This window comes from Alosa sapidissima, chromosome 11 (genome assembly GCF_018492685.1).
Source record: "Alosa sapidissima isolate fAloSap1 chromosome 11, fAloSap1.pri, whole genome shotgun sequence".
In the NCBI taxonomy this organism is placed as follows: Eukaryota; Metazoa; Chordata; class Actinopteri; order Clupeiformes; family Clupeidae; genus Alosa; species Alosa sapidissima.
The window spans coordinates 2,592,317-2,613,432 of NC_055967.1; the positions used below are offsets into that span (position 1 = coordinate 2,592,317).

At 39.6% G+C, this 21,116-nt stretch overlaps 1 protein-coding gene across 3 annotated transcripts in view; it reads right to left on the reverse strand.

The window, feature by feature from the left end:
• The window catches only part of wdr61 (WD repeat domain 61), a 58,646-nt gene that overhangs the window by 12,464 nt on the left and 25,066 nt on the right, over positions 1-21,116 (reverse strand). For all 3 annotated transcript variants that reach the window (XM_042108862.1, XM_042108863.1, XM_042108864.1), the window contains 2 exons: positions 10,760-10,932; positions 10,506-10,654 (listed from right to left, as the gene is read on the reverse strand). In XM_042108862.1, the coding sequence (XP_041964796.1) occupies positions 10,506-10,654; positions 10,760-10,932 (322 nt within the window). The remainder of the gene's footprint in view (positions 1-10,505; positions 10,655-10,759; positions 10,933-21,116) is intronic.

Genomic DNA, 21,116 nt, shown 5'->3' on the forward strand with positions numbered 1-21,116 from the left:
AATCCCGTTTGCAGCCGTAGAATAAACGCAGGACAAATTAAACATTCTGGTTTTCTCCAAGTGCAACGATGATCGACAGACATCTTTTGAACAAAATATAGAGCATATTAACCTCCGTTGCTCAGCCAAATGCCTTACATTTACGTCATGTTATCACGGAGTTACAGGCGATAAACGATTTTTGACGGTCACAAGTTTACTTCATTAGCGGTTTATTTTTTTGATTATTAAAGAGTGTTTTTTATTTAAAGGTTTGACTTTGTGCTTTTTCAGTAGAGCATTTAGTGCTCTTCCCAATCCCAGATGTTCACATTGCATGTTTGTTTGTAATGGATGCAACCGCGGGATAGGCTACGCGTTTGACGGCAATGAGTTGTTAACAGACATGAACCAAGACATATAGCCCAGCAGCAATCTAGGGACTGTTCGTTATTTATTGAAGGGGCCACCGGAGGAATTTTGAGTGCTTCAGTCAAAAGTTGCATGACCCTCCCTTGCCTGCTAGAAATTGTTCAATGACCCTCCGACAGAATTGTTAAAAAAAGACATGACCCTCCCCTGCCAATTGTCGCTGTCTTCCGCCTGCACTGCTTTGCGCCACAGCCACACACTGTGATAACGTTCTTAAATCAATCTTTCCCGTGAGCTTGCATGCTACCAGTCCTTCCTTTTCAAATGTGTTGCGCCTGTTTGCACAATTTCACAAATAATCATATGTGATTAATAATATGACAAATAATCCCTGTGTACGGGGACCGAAACAATGCATGCCAACTCGTATTTTAACTTCCCCCCCGCTGTCTTGCCGTTTTAATGTTTTCCCGTAGAATATCCCATATTTTAATACTCTCATAACAGCCCTGCCATCGGGCCTGTCTGTGTTGCCCTGTTGCTACCCGGGCCTTGCCCTTCCAACGAAACAGATGTCTTCAAATCATCGTTTTCCTTGCTTGAAGGCGAACTTAGAGTGATGTTAACCTATTTAAGTTTAACGGCGTGATTGTCGTGAGAGCACGATTCATTGGCACTTGCATGATCGACCTTATGTCTACGTGCGCACCTGAGGCTACTCAGCTACTAGAGAAAGAATTTCCCCTGTTTGTATGTTCACTCAAGTTGGCCTACCATAAACTTACCAACTCTGCACTGTAGACCCTAACTGTCTATTTATATTTTTCTGTGAAATAAGCAAATGTATTTGTTCAACTTGATGAAGCAGAATTATGCACTAGGCTACTTGGAACATAACACATTTGACAAAGGACAGATGTATGTTATAGTGACAAAATATTAACTTTCAGTGTTTTACGATGTCCGTCATGGGGAAGTTTTTTTCCCCGTGCATTTATTCTAGGCAGTTTCTAGACTTATTCTGTCAGTGACTGCCGTGAGAGAAGCAGGTTCTGTGTTTCGTTCATGTCAGTGACTGACGCGAGAGAAGCGGGGTCTGTGTTGCGTTGCGTTAATTTATTTTCAATTGGGCATGCCGTGCCGTGTCGTCCACAGCTCAGTTCTGACAAAGCCGAATTTACTCCTTTTGAAACAATGAGTGCGCACGTTTGTATGGTTATATTGCTTGACAAGGGGGGTCCCAAGCAGCTTTCAGCCATAAGGCTACTTTAAGAACATTTCCTAATTCACCCGACACTAATATTCAAAATGTTGAAAACTATTTCGGCAGGGCCTATTAACTGACCACCCGATTCACGTTGACTGGGGGGGCAGGGGGGGCCATCAGACATTTGTGCCCAGTTAATCCGGCCCTGCCCCCAACAAATCACACCTTCCCACCAGCTGTGACAGCTTAAAAGAAGTCAAGAGGACTCCTAACTCACAGACCTATTCACAAACCGGTTTTGTGGCGCCTGTTTTGAAATCCTATGCGGCTACAAGAGCTTCCAATCGTGAGGAAGTAATTTTGCATTGTAGGCATAACTAACATGCAATAACGCCACCAACAACAACCAAAACTAGGCTACTCATTGTCAACATGTAAATTAAATGTAACATTATTGTGAATCAAATTAAAATGTTGTCTTTTGCAAACGTAGGCATAGGCATAGTAACAGATTAATTTAATAATGTTACAAAGATACTACATCAATCCGTATGTTTCATTAACTACTAGGCTATTTGCTTTGCCTTACTCTTGATTCATTTAGGCTAGGCCTTTTTATTCAGTTATTCATCATCTTCTGTCCTTGTGTAGCGCACACATTCTCAGACCTGTCACTCATCGTAAGGGAGGTGTTTGGAATCATTCCCGCGTTACAATCATCAGCCAATCAAGGTGGTCACTTCAGTCAAGCTCGTGCATGAGTAATAACGTCATCCATAGCAATAACACAATCCAATGTGTGTATTAATTGTCCCCCACTGACCACCTCACACATTTCTCTAGATTTTGCAACGACTTTACATGACACAATGCCACAAAATGCCAGTGTTTAGGACACCAAATAATGTTTGTAATGATACCAGTTAGGCCTACGTTCAACAGTAACATAAGTGTAATGAGCTATTCATTGTCGAAGGTGCATGGTGAAGTGAAATTCTTACTTTGGAAAACAAACATTTGCCGATATCATTGGATAGGGACTATGCCTACTTGTTTATTTTTTTACGTAGCCTACAATGGCCAGTTCAGACAAAGCCGAAATTACTCATTTTGAAACATTTGTATGGTTATATTGCTTGACTTGAGAGTAGGCTAGGCTACCGCACCCCACAGTGATGAGCCTAGCGGTCTTACGCGTTCAGTGTGGGGTATAAACTTTATTTTTACTTTATTTCTGCATTGTTGCACTGTTGACTTACTCATTTGCACTATCACCATGACACTCATTCACACAGAGCACCTTACCATACCTTACTATGCACAGAGAATCACAGGCTCAGTCCCTGCCTCAGTCATTGCAAGCGCCTCTGATTGATTAATCACCACTATGTGGATACTGTTTTTAGAATTGATTTAGATTAAGTGTTAGTATAATTTGTATTTTTGTCATTTGTATTTTAGTATATTTTTATATATTGTATTAAGTGTTAGTATAATTTGTATTTTAGTATATTTAGCATATTCTTTATCTTCTACTGTCCTTACTGCTTAGTTGTGTTTTTATATTATATACTTTAATTACTCTTTCTGCTGTTATAGAATGTGTTTGTGTTGTATGTATGCTGCTGAGACCTTGAATTTCCCCTGGGGATCAATAAAGTATCTATCTATCTATCTATCTATCTATCTATCTATCTATCTCTATCTAAACAAGCTGAGAATTTAGCGGTGTCACGTCTGCCTCTCACAGACGTGTGGAGCTGAAGCTTGGGATACAGTTACAGTATTTTATTTTACTTCTTATGGAATATATTTTTTTTTCACTTTTATAAAGGCTTTGTTTGAATGCTGTTGGAACAAATTGATTATAAAGGCAACTTTCTGTTGCAATATTCTGTGTGTTCTGGACTGCAGGTAACTTGTTAAGCCAGTGGTTCTCAAACTTTTTCTTTCATTCCCCACTTTGATCAAGGAGGCATTGACTGATGATAGTGGAGATAACGTGTTATCCCGAGGCCTTTGCAAGTCAGTATCTCCGACGGTAGTCTACCCTATTAAAAATATAAGTTTTTGATGTCCCAAACGGAGAGCCATACTTTATTGTTTTAACGATCTCTATGCTACTCACCAAAATGTAGGCATGGGAACATGATGAAGTATCCAACTGTCGTGTGTTAAATTATTGTGATTACGAGCCAGTGGTTTTCAAACATTATGCGTGACTCGGACATCTATGCAGCAGACTCATATCGTCCTCGCATTCGCAAAATGAGGACATACAGACTACTCAGATAACAGGTGTACCTCCCGTTATGCACGGTTTTAGTCAAGTCATTTAAATGTGCTGGTGAAACAGTTGTGTACTCTGGGCACAGTTCTTCCAGAGCTTCGTGCCAAGTAATAAGCGTGGAGTCGAGATGTTTGTGTGAATGAAACAAAGCGTATAGGCCATAGTGTGACATGCGTAAACCAATGGTGTAGAGATGACGCCACAGGGTGTTATTTAAGAGAGCCTACATTTGTATGTAGGCAATTTATATTCACAATACTTAGGCCTACTAAAATAAATAGTATTTTATTTGTATTGGTTGTTTAGAGTAAAAAAAATAAATAAATCGGTCGGTCTTAACGCAAGTTTACAACCGGCAAGTCGGTCGGACTAAAAGGGGAAAAAAATAAATATTTGGGTCGGTTCTAAATTGACAGGGTCGGTCGGGTTACGGCAAACGAAAATATTTTTAAGGATGGCCTGGCAGTGTTTTTTTGCGCGTCTGCCGAAGTCATCCAAATATGAATGTAATTCTGCAGCATAAAGCAGATGTATTTGTTTATTGTACATTAAAATAAAAATGACATGTCAATTGACTACATTGCAGTCAAGAAGTAGGGCAAATTAATTTACAAAACCAAAACGTGGGTCATAGTTGTCTAAGCCTCTATTGCGTAGCCTGTTAAAAACGTCGCCAGATGGTATTAAATCGGCAACAACATTGTTTTCTGCAGAAGCCTACCCAAGGCTACAGATTAATTCTGAACAGTTATTTCTCTACTGGCTCAATTATCACACCACTGTTTTGATTTGCGTAGCTGCGTTACCCCCAACACTCACAATAATGTAGACAGCAAATTTCGATTTCGAATTTCGTTACCACCGTGTAGTCAAGCCTTAAGACATACCCAAGTAGCCTAAATCGAGGTAATGTTTAATTATGCATGATTTATTTTGTTATTGAATTCATAGGCTTGGATTACTCTCGGCAAGTCTCCTACTTTTCAGTAGGGGCGGCAGGCAGAGCGATGTACAGTGGCAGAGCGACGCACAGTGGCTGAAAGTGGTACTAAAGCTTCACGCAGCTTCACGCCTGGTAATGCGCGACTGAAGTGGTCATTTGAAAGCGATGCCCACTGTACTGTAGGGCTAGGCTACTGTTATGTTGTTGACTGCCGCACTATTGAGGACTATTATGAGTTCTGTCCATCATTTGGTGGTAGGTAAAATTACTGCAATAAAATTATGCTTATTAAATGCTTTCCCCAAATCACTTTCACAATTTTTTTTCAAGAGTAATATTATCGGTTATCGTATCGGTATCGGCCACAACAAACCAATAAATATCGGTTATCGTTATCGGCCCTAAAATTCCATATCGGTGCATCTCTAATCCCAACCAATTTTCCTGGGAGTTGAGGCTGGAACCGTTGTTGGTCTGCCTGGCCGTGACTTGGTATCAACCAAACCACTAATTCTCTACTTATAAATCAGACACAAAACACATTTTTTAAACAGCCATTTAAAAGCTTTGGATATCTTTTACATCTGTAAACTGAAATCACCCAAATGGCCCTGATCAACCGCTATCCTTATTATCTTAAAAGGGCGCACACACACAATTATGTGGTGACAAATGGCTTCACCGGACCATTATCCTAAAATAAAAAAAAGGTTCTCTATTAGTGGAACTACTTGGCATTAACCAATGGAAATACACTCCTTGATCACGTGATCGGCACTGAAGTCCTCTAACAGGTCCTGCTAAGGTTGGCGCAAATGGCCCGACTATAAATTAGACGGCATGGCCAATAGCAATCACTTTTTCATTCTTCAGCGACGTTGATTGCCAGTGGTCCGACAGGAAGACAGAAAAATCGAAACCGAAGAGAAGAATAAGAAGTCTGCACACCTGGTGACAGAAGACAAAACATTTTCTTTCTCTAAAAAGCAAAATCTAAAAAGCAAATATGTCTGAGGCTGCCCAGATCAAGCGGTGTTTCCAAGGTTGTGGCCAATTCATCTCTGCCCTGGATCCGCATTCAGTCTGCATAAGCTGTCTGGGTATATCCCATGCCACGACAGCGTTGGCGGTCCCGCATTTCTGCCCACACTGCGAGAGGCTGGGCCCGAAGGCTGTCCTCTTCCAAGCTCGCTTGCTCGAGGAGATGGAAGCCAACGGCCCCCCTCCCAGCCCACCCTCCTCGGTGAGGCGTTCGTGCTTCCTGAGCGGCTGGTGGTCGAGCAGGGGGAGGCAAATTTGCTGATCGGACTGGCTGCAGAGCCCCCCACTGGCGATTTTGCTGCTGCAGTGCCCCCACTGGCGATTTTGCTGCTGAATCTCCTGGCAGCTCTCTGCCAGGAAGATAACTAGGTGGCCCTCATGGCCTCTGAGAGTAGCTTCCTGGAGCAGAACCCGGAGGAGAGTGTAGGGGATGATGCTGGGCAGGAGTCTGCTCCCCTCTCCAGGGAATTAGCCACGGTGCTTGACCATGCCACCCAGCTGCTGGGTATCGCATGGCCTGAGCAACCGGAGCGTCACGGCTCTCTCATGGATGGGTCGCACTATGAGCAGCGCCCGGAGAAGCGGCAACGACCCCTCCCAGCCTTCCCTGATTTCCTTGGTGTGGTGCAGCGCTCATGGGGGAAACCCTATTCTGTGCGGTCACCTGTCCCAGGCTTCAGGCCCTTCTCTGCCCTACACGGGGCAGAGGAGCAGTGGCTGACCCACCTGCCCGAAGTGAAGGAGGCGCTGGCTGCCTACCTTGCCCCGCAGGAAGCATCAGCCCGTGACCTGCCCACTCTCCCATCTAAGCCGTGCAGGGTTACTGCCGGTTAGGTGTCCAAGGCTTACGCCTGTGTGGGCCACTTGTTGGTGCTGGTGCGCCATCTGTGGCTGACGCTGTCTCAGTTGCCCAACAGGGAGAAGACCTCATTGCTGGACGTGGCCCTCTCCCCCTCCGGATTGTTCGGGCCAACCATAGAGAATATGAGGGAGCATTTTCAGGTGACGTAGAAGAGTGCCAAAACCTTCCTGCATTTCATGCACACCCTGTCAGGAACAGGAACATACGTATTTGAGTGGACAGGAGATGCTGGAGGGCTCTCGCCTATTGGCACACCCCCCGAGAACCTCTCTTGGAGCCCTGCTGGGGAGGATTGCCCACAGGCCATGTGGTGACTACGGATGCCTGCCTCCTGGGCTGGGTGGCACTGTGCGAGGGCGATCAGTCAGAGGGAGGTGCAGTGGCTGCACATAAATGCGCTGGAACTTTTAACAGTGCATCTGGCATCATGTATTGGTGAGATCAGACAATACAGCGACGGTAGCCTTTATCAATCGCCAAGGCGGCATTCGCTCCCCGCAGCTATGCCACCTTGCGAAAAAGTTGCTGTTGTGGGCGAGGTGTCACCTCCTCTCAGTCCGCGCAGTTCATGTTCCAGAGGAACAGACCAGGGCAGCGGATATGCTCGAGGGGCCCCCTATCACATCGAGAGTGTGTGGCAGCGCTTCGGGAAAGCTCATGTCGATCTCTTTGCCTCGCGCGACAACGCACTGTGTGAGGTGGTTTTCCCTGACAGAGAGCGATGCTCCACTGGGAGTGGACACTCTGGCACACGAGTGGCCGAAAGTCTTGCTGTATGCTTTTCCCCTGAAGGCATTGAGCGATGCTGGAGAGAGTGAGGAGAGGCGCACAAGAAGTGATTTTGATAGTCCCTCATTGGCTCGATCAGATATGGTTTCCGGAGCTGATGGCACTGCTGCATGGCAAACCGTGGAAGCTCCCAGCATGCATACTGTCCCAGGCGAGCATGGCAATTTGGCACCAGCTCCAGAGAGATGGCAGCTAACTGCCTGGCCCCTGAGATGCTAAGGCTACTCGGCACAGGGCTTCATTCACTCATTGTACTGCCTGAAGTGGAAAGTGTTCACTGGTGTAAAGAACGTGCTCTTGATACCTTCACATGTACGAGATCCTGATTTTTTTGCAGCATCTCGGAGTCTTGGCGTGCGCCGTCCACGCTTAAGGTGGACTTTAGCGGCCATATCAGCCTGTCACATTGGCTGGTCTGGAATGTCGCCATTTTTCACAGCAATGGCCAGACGTTTGCATGGAAGAGAGCTCTGTCCAGAATAGCACGCCGTGCATATGTTTTATTTGAGGGCGCCTCTGACAGCCTAGCCAAGTAAGGTAAAAATGTGTTCCCAATGGTTAACGCTGAGGAGTTCGACTGATAGAGAACTTAAAGGTTATGAACATAACCACGGTTCTCTGAAGAACACAAGGTGTTAACCCTTCATGTGCTTTTAGTCTTTGGGGCATGTTTGTTTTTGACATTGCTTCAGAATGACTAGAGTGATTGCTTTTGGCCGCCGGCTAATATATAGCCGGGTCGTTTGCGCCAATAGAACCTTAGCAGGACCTGTTAGAGGATTTCAGTGGCGATCCCGTAATCAAGGAGTGCATTCCAATTGGTTAACGCCTCATGTTCTCCTTCAGGGAACCGTTATGTTCATAACCTTAAGTTTTCTGCATGAAAACTTATTTTACAAAACTAGCTAATATTTCACAAATTCTGCCAGGTATGTAAAACTTATGAGCACAATTGTATCTATGGTAAATAGTCTTGTGTGTGTTAAATGCAGAGGCCATGTCTTAATGCCTAAGACATGCTACTACTAAAATAAAAAAGTCTCCCGCAATTTGCAACATAGATAAGAGTCAAAACAAAACCCCAAAACAGCTAATCCTAGCCACTAGCCCTACAGGAATTGTCCTGTATTTTGCATTTTACCCATCTTGGAGCAGTGGGTGCCCGGGGAGCAGTTTGGGGTTAGGTACTTTGCTCAAGGGCATATCATCCGTGGATGTGGGCGAGCGCTTTTCAATGACGCCCCAACATTTTTCCTACCAGTCAGGAATCGAACTGGCAACCCTTCCCTAACCAGAAGGCCACGTACTGCCACACCTCTTATAGATGGTGATACTTCAAATAAAAGTCAAACAAATGAGGCGATCACAGTTTACCTAGCTCCCATGGAAAACAGTCACACATGCTCACTAGTCCCTGCTCTTGCAGCAACTGGAATCCATGCTTTTCCATGGAATTATTTTTGAAATCTGATCCCTTATCATACCTGTTCATTCATACTCGTCGCTCGACTTATCGTGACTAAATTCAAGATGGCGGCGAACGGTAAACTTCCTGATGGTACTGTCTGTATAAATTTCCCTTCTGTGAGCCTAACTAATCCTAACAATGTGTTTGGATATTTCAGTGTTGTGCAGTGACTGCAGTCACAATAAAGCCAGGGCTCTACAGTGCGTCCATTTCACTCGTAAATGCGAGTAAAAATGATGCCGTGCGAGTGCAAAAAAATATTTAGGCGCACTGGTGCGAATGACTTCTAACCATGTCAATGTTTGTCTATAAAATACACCGCAACATCGAGAAACATTACTGTCGCGTCGCGAATGCAGCATAAGAACTACACCTCCCATCAACATTAGCAGTTTCACGTTGTGACTCGCTAGTAGTCGGTTCTATCAAATCCAAGAGCGCGCAGAAAAAGCGGAAAGTTAGACTAGCCAGCCAAGATGCAAAGATTGAAGAAATTAGTTCTTCTATCCACCGAATTCATTGGATATAGGAGGAACAGGATGAGATTCTGAGAATGCAGTGAGAGAAGGAAAGGTAACCCAACATGCCTTTTAGCCCAGTTGATGTATTGGCTGCAATATGCAAAATATAGCTGTAGCGAACCGGCACAAAAGTAGCCTCCCGTAATACTCCCATTTTATTCAAAGGTAGAACGCTACTGACAACTCCAGGCTTCCACGCATGCTTGTTTGTTTACACCGAATACAAGCTGGAGTGCAAAACGAAAGTAGGCCTAACGTTTGCCTACTGCCCCCATCAATGCAGATATTTCAAATAAAAACTAAAAGTATAAAACATATATCCTTGATTAGCCTATGTTGGGTTTTGTGGAAGAGAAAATGGACTGTTTTAGTAGTAGTATTAGGCAGTATGCTGTCAGATAGGTCACCATGGGCATATTTGGATTAGTTATAGATGGATTCACAAATAAATAAATTAGCCTACATTTGGCAGGATACTTAATAAACAGGCTAAATGCAAATATGGCAATGTATTATATTATTTTACAATAACAAAATGTAGGAAAATAGAACAGACTGAAAATAAAGTAGGCATTGATCTTTAAAATCCTGTTTCCTGTAGCCTAAATGTTGTCAGTCATTCTTAATATTTGCAATTGGTGCACTGGCATTTTTAACTGTTAGCTGCAGTATAATGTTACATTATGTGTAAGTTAAGTACAGAACTGACTGTGCGCCCACATTTTTGTCTGTGCTCCTAATTCTTTTAACTTGGGCGCACAAGTGCTCCTGAAAATAAATGTTAGTGTAGAGCCCTGAAAGCATAGTGGTGGTTTCTTAAAGGATAGCAGCAAAAATGAAAGGGAAACACTGATAGATAGACACACTTACTGATATATTTTGTTTAGTGTAATCTCAATGATGGTTATCAGAAAGACACTGACTTCACATATATCACAACATTCCTCGTCCAATGCTACAACAAGAGCGTAATCTATCCACTCATCTAAACCTTCAATTAAATAAATGAGAACTTAGCAGCTGAAATACTTACATATGCTATGCTTAAAATAAACTTCCCTCGTGTGTCTAAAGAATGTTCTTTCTTCCCGCTTTCAACACCAAAAATGTTGACTTTCCCCAGATGGCTTCCTGTAGCGATGTACTTTGAGTCAGGAGAGAAGGCAACAGTCCATGCATCCACTGCAAACACAGATGGGTGGTAATATCAGAAACCAAAACAAACTAGAGATGAATTTCCTTAAAGAACTACCAGTGCAAGCAAAGTGGTTGAGGCTGTGGAATTACCTGGGCCTGCATCCATAGATTTTATCTGCTTCCCTGTCTCCAAATCCCAAAGTCGAATGTGGGCATCTAATGAGCTGGATGCTGCAATGGCACCATTGTGACTGATGTCTACTGAGACCACTCCCAGTTGATGACCCTCCATAGTCCACTGTAGCTCAAGTTTCTCATCTGACCTGCCAGTGTTGAAACAAATGAAAATAAATAAAAATCAGTTTTCATAAAATCATATATTATGTAATACATAATCTCGTCCATGTTAATTTTGCTGACAAATAGAGGGGTAGCTATGTTTAGGGTACGATATGCATGACGCAGTGATACTAGTTAGGGAAAGTTAGGCTTTTTTTCACCAATCTGCAAAATAATTTCTTACCAATAACTTTTTTTACTGTGTGTTCCTATAGGTGTCTAGTAACACCTCCCAATTTATCCACGGCCAAATACTAGCACTTTCCACCTGACTAGAACTGACACTCGACTGTTTAAAAACAACACTCACTGATGCACTTATTAGAGTGCATGAAAATGCAATCTACTGTTATCCGATTTCTTATTAGAGTGCATGAAAGTGCACTCTACTGTTATCCGATTTCTTCTTATTACAGTGCATGAAAATGCACTGTACTGTTATTCCAAGGCTTTTTACAGTGCATGAAAATGCACTGTTCTGTTCTTCCTAGGCTTCTTATTACAGTGCATGAAAATGCACTGTACTGTTCTTCCTAGGCTTCTTCTTCTTCTTCTTCTTCTTCTTATTATTATTCGTCTTCTTCTAACGCAGTTAATGCAACCGTTTAACGTAGAAACTTCATTCAAACTATGTTACGTAGGTCTTACTTAGGACATGTGGGCTTTGTATTTTTCAGCTTTGTAACTTTTATACTTTTTAAACTATTAATTAAAAACTACTCAAAATTTCCCCATAGACTTAACATGGGCTGATGACATCACAATGGACTAATTAACTTGATTTGCACCTGTATCATCTTCCAGCTGCTCATCTAGGCCCCATCAAAGAATCAGTTCAACTGATTGCACCTGTATCAACTGCTGTCTACTGAACTAGACCAACTCTCTCTGTGTTTCTCCATTCTACAAGGATATAAGACACATTTCATCCAACTTTCTATCCATTCATCCTCTGCAAACCATTCACTCATCCACCCATTAAACTATCCATCAACATCCATTAAACAATCTGCCTATCAACATCCATTCAACTTTCTGTCTATCAACATCCATTACACTATCTACATTTAACTTTTAAACTATATACTCTGTCTCAGGCTTTAAGCATACAATATGGCTCTATTAAGACTGCCGTTAAGCAATTAGAATCCTAGGCCAGGTGGCCAGGCCACCTGCACCCTATCAGTTTCTCAGGCTAACCTTTTAAACTATCCACCTATTTGACTGTTCAGTCAGTACAACTATATTAAACCTCATCTACCTAGTTCAGTCATTCCAACTATATTAAACCTCATCTACCTAGCAAATAATTTAACCATTTAAACTATCCACCTATTTAACTGTCCAGTCATTCCAACTATATTAAACTTTGTCTACCTAGCAAATAATTTAACCATTTAAACTATCCACCTATTTAACTGTCCAGTCATTCCAACTATATTAAACCTCATCTACAGTACCTAGTTCAGTCATTCCAACTATATTAAACCTCATCTACCTAGTTCAGTCATTTGAACTATATTAAACCTCATCATGTTGGTTGCCAATTAGCACATCATCTGTTTTAACAATATATTTCACACCATATGTTTTGCATTTTCATGCACTGGTAATTCCCTGGAATTGCATTTTCTAGTTACAGTGCATGAAAATGCACTGTACTGTTCTTCCTAGGCTTCTTCTTATTACAGTGCATGAAAATGCACTGTACTGTTATTCCAAGGCTTTTTACAGTGCATGGAAATGCACTGTACTGTTCTTCCTAGGCTTCTTCTTATTACAGTGCATGAAAATGCACTGTACTGTTCTTCCTAGGCTTCTTATTACAGTGCATGAAAATGCACTGTACTGTTCTTCCTAGGCTTCTTCTTATTACAGTGCATGAAAATGCACTGTACTGTTCTTCCAAGGCATTTTATTACAGTGCATGAAAATGCACTGTACTGTTCTTCCTAGGCTTCTTATTCTTATTCTTATTCTTCCGCTAACGCATTTAATGCAGCTTCAACCGTTTAACGTAGAAACTTCATTCAAACTATGTTACGTAGATCTTACTTGGGACATGGGTGCTATGTATTTTTCAGCTTTGTAACTTTTATACTTTTTAAACTATTAATTAAAAACTAATCAAAATTTCCCCATAGACTTAACATGGGCTGATGACATCACAATAGAGCCGTTAAGCAATTAGAATCCTATGGCAGGTGTTCGGGCCACCTGGACCAACTGCCAGTCTCAGGCTTTAAGCATACAAACTGGCCCTATTAAGACTACACATCCTGTTCAACTGCTTCCTCTGCCAAAAACTGTTTCAAAATAAAAGTCCTCACTACAATATTTCACTGTTAAACAATTTAACCCTTTAACCCTTACAAGCCCGACCGTTCTAATTTCGTTAAAATTTTAACGATGACCAATCATCTAATATCTCAGCTGTCCAATGACTGATTTTATTTCTGAAATCTTCCCCGTAATGCTGACAACATAAGCTTCAATTTGATATGATTGGTTAAGGGGTTTATGGCGCGAAATGTTTTGGATACTTGAAGATGAGTCGTGAAAAAAACTTTTCACTTCAGTCGTACATTTTAACATGGACCACCAGATGCCACCTGCACTTCGTTGGAGTTTAACCTCGACTGGAAACCACACAGCTGGATAAACTGAGGTAATATATATTTTACATCGTTTCTAGTTATGGTTAATCTTAATTTGTAGTCATAAAATCATGTTATTTGACAGTAATATGCTTTCTCATCAGCGTCAACATTATGGCATAGCGGGGGCTAAGTGCATCGTCATGTAACTTTAGCTAGCTGCATTACTCTGAACTGCTTGCAGTATTCTCGTTTGCTTTTGATATCAGTTATTTTCATTTGACAATTTCATTTAAAAACCTGTTAGTATATAACCTGTAAGTAAGTTTGTTTTCTAGTACCAATTTGCTTGATAGGTAAGCATTATATTGGCAAGTCAGTATAGCATACCAAAGCTGAATAAATCAATGGGCGCCGCGTTTCTAAGTTGCGTTCTCTTACATGAAATAAGTTGAGCGATATTTTTACTCCTCTCAATATGTAGTTGTAGAAAACAAGATGTGAAATCACGGATTCTGTCAGAAATGTAGTGCTAATTAACTTATTCCCTCTCCTCGGGTTGTTACCTCGCTAGGCAGTTTGTAGTGAACTGTTTTAGCTTGGTAACTTCTAAATGACAAACATCAGACGTGCTTGTCTCAACATTTTCTAAGATGGCATGACTTGATATTCTACTCTTCTCAATATGTAGTTTTATAGAAAACATGATGTGAAATCACATATTATGTCAGAAATGTCATTATTGCATTTAAGCAGTTAGTTACTAGGTGAAATGTAATCTGTCTTTATCTTAATGCCAACCAGGCAATCAGATTTAGGGTAGCTAAACCCATGTGTAATAAAATGACTTCATACTTCTAAATATTTTTGAGTTACTCAAAATGCTTCAATAGTTTAGGCTACCTCTTCTTGTGTATGTATGTGCACACATGCACACATCTGTAGTTTTGTGATTTTATTTTTTAAATTAATAAATGTATTACATTTGTATGATTTTACTGTTGTTTCAGATGGAGGATGACAAGACCTACACAGACCTCCTTGCAGGCCTGAAGAGGTAGCTGACTGCTGATGAGCTTGCGCTCACAATGTTGAAGACCATGTGAGGATGGAGGAAGAAGGTATAGATTTAGGTGGCGTGCGTAGGGTGGTGTAGACTGCCACTAAAACACTGTGAAATAGACTTGTTATGTTTATTTTTATGTTGTTGTCCCAGGCATATGTGGTTTTACCAACCGGAACGGGTGGGAGATTGTGCTTAGTAGGCCGTCGTATGCAAACACACAGTGCAGGGGCATGGGACGAAGAGACCCAAGAAGAGTTTCACAGTTTTCTGGGATTGATCATTGACATGGGACTTCACTTCCCTCCCTAATATCCATTGCTACTGGGTCTCTGAAGGGATCAGGGAGCGTTGACCAAATGAGAAATACATATTGTGTACACTTTTTCTCCATTGACATTGCTGTTTCAGTAGTTTCTTATTATTTCAAGTTTGGCAATGCAGAATCTGGTGTTGAACCTAGGTTTGGTAGCTACAGCCAGAAAGACTTTGGCGAAAATCTATCATAACAGCTGGCAGGCATTTCCGTCAAAATTTCAGCCTCGCCTTCAGCTGCTCCAACTACTACTCTGTCGTCTTTTCATCAAGTACATATTCCTGTACAGCAGGAGCCAAAGAAAAATTGTTGGCTTTGTTATAAAAACAATACATAATAACACTAAAGTAGCTTGTATGGCCTGGAGTTTAGCGGTAGGTGACTGCTTTTTTGGTAAACAAAATTGCTGTCAGATTTGGCATTCTACAGAAGGGGATGCGTTTCGTTATGAGTCATAGGTCTTCTGTGTTTAGCCTTCAGGTTCCCCACCCCACCTTTCCCTATCCTCCTCTGTGTGTGTGTGTGAGTTTGTGTGTATATGTGTGTATGTGTTTATTCTCAACAGGCTTGTTCTATGTAATCCACTTTCAAATGTTTAGACACATTGATTTCTGAGTGATGTTGAAGTTGATTGTATTCCTAGCTTTTCATAAATAATACATTTTATAGATGTATATCATTTTCATATTACACTAATTTATATAAGGAAGTTGTATCTGTTGAATCAAATGTATTCTATGTCTCTATTCAGAATTGATCTTCAATAAATATACAGTATACTTACTTCCTGTATTACTGGTAAGGTACATGTTTTTCTTTTATATATCATTATTGTTGACTGTAGCATTTGCTTATATACAAATAAATGGTTTATTCTTATGGACCAAATAAATCTAAACCATTGTGTCTGACTTCATTATTAGTTTTTATGCATACTTTTATGTTTTTGGTGAGAAAGAGAATGTGAATTCTGTCAACATTCTAAATCCTGTTTCCTGCATTTTTTTTACACTTATCACTTAATTTATCATAACTTTTGAAAGGTTAATGATATTCCAATTCAGTCTTTTTTGTTAAATAGCCCACAACTTGCTGAACATGTCATACACTCTATATTTTTCTCTATCTCGTATAGAAATATGATGAAAATTCATTTTTATGCGAATGAAATTCAATTTTAACGAATTTCGGTATACATTTGGAGAGGATTTTCAAAGACTGTTCATTACTATATCAACATTACCATATGTATTTTACATCATTTGATAGAACTGACCCTTCTGATTACAATGGTATGTATATCCCATTGATGGTATGTATTATACTCAAGAAATAAGGTTTTTTGTGTAAGGAGGTCATCCAGCACCAAAAATGGAATGTTCGGCACGGGCACGAAAGGGTTAAACTACTGAACTTTTGAACTGTTCAGCCATTGTAACTGTTACTTGTCATCAACTATGACTCCTACCCACTGTAGCTAGTTAGCTAAGTTAGCTAAGTAGCATGGTTAGCATAGTTAGCATGCTAGCATGTTAGCATGCTAGTTAACATTTTTAGCAAAACTGCTAAAAATGATTAGCTAAGTTAGCTAAGTCACATGGTTAGCATAGTTAGCATGCTAGCATGTTAGCATGCTAGTTAGCATTTTTAGCAAAACTGCTAAAAATGATTAGCTAAGTTAGCTAAGTCACATGGTTAGCATAGTTAGCATGCTAGCATGTTAGCATGCTAGTTAGCATTTTTAGCAAAACTGCTTAAAATGATTAGCTAAGTTAGCTAAGTCACATGGTTAGCATAGTTAGCATGCTAGCATGTTAGCATGCTAGTTAGCATTTTTAGCAAAACTGCTAAAAACAATTAGCTAAGTTAGCTAAGTAACATGGTTAGCATAGTTAGCATGCTAGTTAGCATAGTAACTTTGTTAACATTATTATCGTTGTTAACATAGTTAGCATAACTGCTAGCAAACATTAGAGCCATTCTAACTGTCAGTTATCGTCAGCTATCTACCTAAATAATTTAAACTATCCACCTATTTAACTGTTCAGTCATTCCAACTATATTAAACCTCATCTACTTAGCAACCAATATAGTTTGTTTTTACTCTGTATGATGATATTTTACATCATATTTTTGCATTTTCATGCACTGTATTTCCTTCAGGAAATGCTTTTCTAGTTATTATTCTTCTTCTAACGCACTTAATGCAGCTTCAACCGTTTAACGTAGAAACTTCATTCAAACTATGTTACGTAGGTCTTACTTAGGACATGGGTGCTATGTATTTTTCAGCTTTGTAACTTTTATACTTTTTAAACTATTAATTAAAAACTGTTCAAAATTTCCCCATAGACTTAACATGGGCTGATGACATCACAATAGAGCCGTTAAGCAATTAGAATCCTATGGCAGGTGTTCGGGCCACCTGGATCAACTGCCAGTCTCAGGCTTTAAGCATACAAACTGGCCCTATTAAGACTACACATCCTGTTCAACTGCTTCCTCTGCCAAAAACTGTTTCAAAATAAAAGTCCTCACTACAATATTTCACTGTTAAACAATGTAACCCTTTAAACTACTGAACTTTTTAACTGTTCAGCCATTGTAAGTGTTACTTGTCATCAACTATGACTCCTACCCACTGTAGCTAGTTAGCATGGTTAGCATGTTAGCATTGTTAGCATTTTAAACAAAACTGCTAAAAATGATTAGCTAAGTAACATGGTTAGCATAGTTAGCATGCTAGTTAGCTTTTTAAGAAAAACTGCTAAAAATGATTAGCTAAGTTAGTTAAGTAACATGGTTAGCATGCTAGCATGTTAGCATGCTAGTTAGCATTTTTAGCAAAAGTGTTAAAAATGATTAGCTAAGTTAGCTAAGTCACATGGTTAGCATACTTAACATTTTAACATTGTTAGCATGCTAGTTAGGATAGTAATTTGGTTAGCATTATTATCTTTGTTAACATAGTTAGCATAACTGCTAGCAAACATTAGAGCCATTCCAAGTGTCAGTTATCGTCAACTATCTACCTAAATAATTTAACCATTTAAAGTATCCACCTATTTAACTGTTCAGTCATTCCAACTATATTAAACCTCATCTACCTAGCAACCAATATAGTTTGTTTTTACTCTGTATGATATTTTACATCATATTTTTGCATTTTCATGCACTGTATTTCCTTCAGGAAATGCTTTTCTAGTTCTTATTCTTCTTCTTCTTCTAACGCACTTAATGCAGCTTCAACCGTTTAACGTAGAAACTTCATTCAAACTATGTTACGTAGGTCTTACTTAGGACATGGGTGCTATGTATTTTTCAGCTTTGTAACTTTTATACTTTTTAAACTATTAATTAAAAACTACTCAAAATTTCCCCATTGACTTAACATTGGGCCTTTATGACATCACAGCAATTAGAATCCTATGGCAGGTGTTCGGGCCACCTGGACCAACTGCCAGTCTCAGGCTTTAAGCATACAAACTGGCCCTATTAAGACTACACATCCTGTTCAACTGCTTCCTCTGCCAAAAACAGTTTCAAAATAAAAGTCCTCACTACAATATTTCACTGTTAAACAATTTAACCCTTTAAACTACTGAACTTTTTAACTGTTCAGCCATTGTAACTGTTACTTGTCATCAACTATGACTACCTACCTACCCACTGTAGCTAGTTAGCTAAGTTAGCTAAGTCACATGGTTAGCATAGTTAGCATGCTAGTTAGCATTTTTAGCAAAACTGCTTAAAATAATTAGCTAAGTTAGCTAAGTCACATGGTTAGCATAGTTAGCACGCTAGCATGTTAGCATGCTAGTTAGCATTTTTAGCAAAACTGCTTAAAATGATTAGCTAAGTTAGCTAAGTCACATGGTTAGCATAGTTAGCATGCTAGTTAGCATTTTTAGCAAAACTGCTTAAAATGATTAGCTAAGTTAGCTAAGTCACATGGTTAGCATAGTTAGCATGTTAGTTAGCATTTTTAGCAAAACTGTTAAAAATGATTAGCTAAGTTAGCTAAGTAATACTGTTTTATACTAAAATACTTTTTAACTGTTCAGCCATTGTAACTGTTATTTGTCATCAACTATGACTCCTACCTACTGTAGCTAGTTAGCTAAGTTAGCTAAGTAGCATGGTTAGCATGCTAGCATGTTATCATGCTAATTAGCATTTTTAGCAAAACTACTAAAAATGATTAGCTAAGTTAGCTAAGTAACATGGTTAGCATAGTTAGCATGCTAGCATGTTAGCATGCTAGTTAGCATTTTTAGCAAAACTGCTTAAAATGATTAGCTAAGTCAGCTAAGTAACATGGTTAGCATAGTTAACATGCTAGTTAGCATAGTTAGCATAACTGCTAAAAATAATTAGATAAGTTAGCTAAGTCACATGGTTAGCATAGTTAGCATTTTAACATTGTTAGCATGCTAGTTAGCATAGTAACTTGGTTAACATTATTATCTTTGTTAACATAGGTAGCATAACTGCTAGCAAACATTAGAGCCATTCCAAGTGTCAGTTATCATCAACTATCTACCTAAATAATTTAACCATTTAAAGTATCCACTTATTTAACCGTTCAATCATTCCAACTATATTAAACCTTATCTACCAAGTAAATCATTTATCTATATAAACTATCCACCTATTTAACTGTTCAGTCATTCCAACTATATTAAACCTCATCTACCTAGCAACCAATATAGTTTGTTTTTACTCTGTATGATATTTGACATCATATTTTTTGCATTTTCATGCACTGTATTTCCTTCAGGAAATGCTTTTCTAGTTACAGTGCATGAAAATGCACTGTACTGTTCTTCCTAGGCTTCTTCTTATTACAGTGCATGAAAATGCACTGTACTGTTCTTCCTAGGCTTCTTATTACAGTGCATGAAAATGCACTGTACTGTTATTCCAAGGCATTTTATTATTACAGTGCATGAAAATGCACTGTACTGTTATTCCAAGGCTTTTTACAGTGCATGAAAATGCACTGTACTGTTCTTCCTAGGCTTCTTCTTATTACAGTGCATGAAAATGCACTGTACTGTTCTTCCAAGGCTTTTTCTTCTTCTTATTCTTCTTCTTCTAACGCAGTTAATGCAGCTTAAACCGTTTAACGTAGAAACTTCATTCAAACTATGTTACGTAGGTCTTACTTAGGACATGTGGGCTTTGTATTTTTCAACTTTGTAACTTTTATACTTTTTAAACTATTAATTAAAAACTAGTCAAAATTTCCCCATAGACTTAACATGGGCTGATGACATCACAATAGAGCCGTTAAGCAATTAGAATCCTATGGCAGGTGTTCGGGCCACCTGGACCAACTGCCAGTCTCAGGCTTTAAGCATACAAACTGGCCCTATTAAGACTACACATCCTGTTCAACTGCTTCCTCTGCCAAAAACTGTTTCAAAATAAAAGTCCTCACTATAATATTTTACTGTTAAACAATTTAACCCTTTAAACTACTAACTGTTCGGCCATTGTAACTGTTACTTGTCATGAACTATGACTCCTACCCACTGTAGCTAGTTAGCTAAGTTAGCTAAGTCACGTGGTTAGCATAATTAGCATGCTAGCATGTTAACATGCTAGTTAGCATTTTTAGCAAAACTGCTTAAAATGATTAGCTAAGTTAGCTAAGTAATGTGGTTAGCATAGTTAGCATGCTAGCATGCTAGTTAGCATTTTTAACAAAACTGCTAAAAATGATTAGCTAAGTTAGCTAAGTAACATGGTTAGCATAGTTAGCATGCTAGCATGTTAGCATGCTAGTTAGCATTTTTAGCAAAACTGCTTAAAATGATTAGCTAAGTTAGCTAAGTAATGTGGTTAGCATAGTTAGCATGCTAGCATGCTAGTTAGCATTTTTTAGCAAAACTGCTTAAAATGATTAGCTACGTTAGCTAAGTAATGTGGTTAGCATAGTTAGCATGCTAGCATGTTAGCATGCTAGCATGTTAGCATGCTAGTTAGCATTTTTAGCAAAACTGCTAAAAATGATTAGCTAAGTCACATGGTTAGCATAGTTAGCATGCTAGTTAGCATAACTGCTAAAAATGATTAGCTAAGTTAGCTAAGTCACATGGTTAGCATACTTAGCATTTTAACATTGTTAGCATGCTAGTTAGCATACTTGGTTAACATTATTATCTTTGTTAACATAGTTAGCATAAC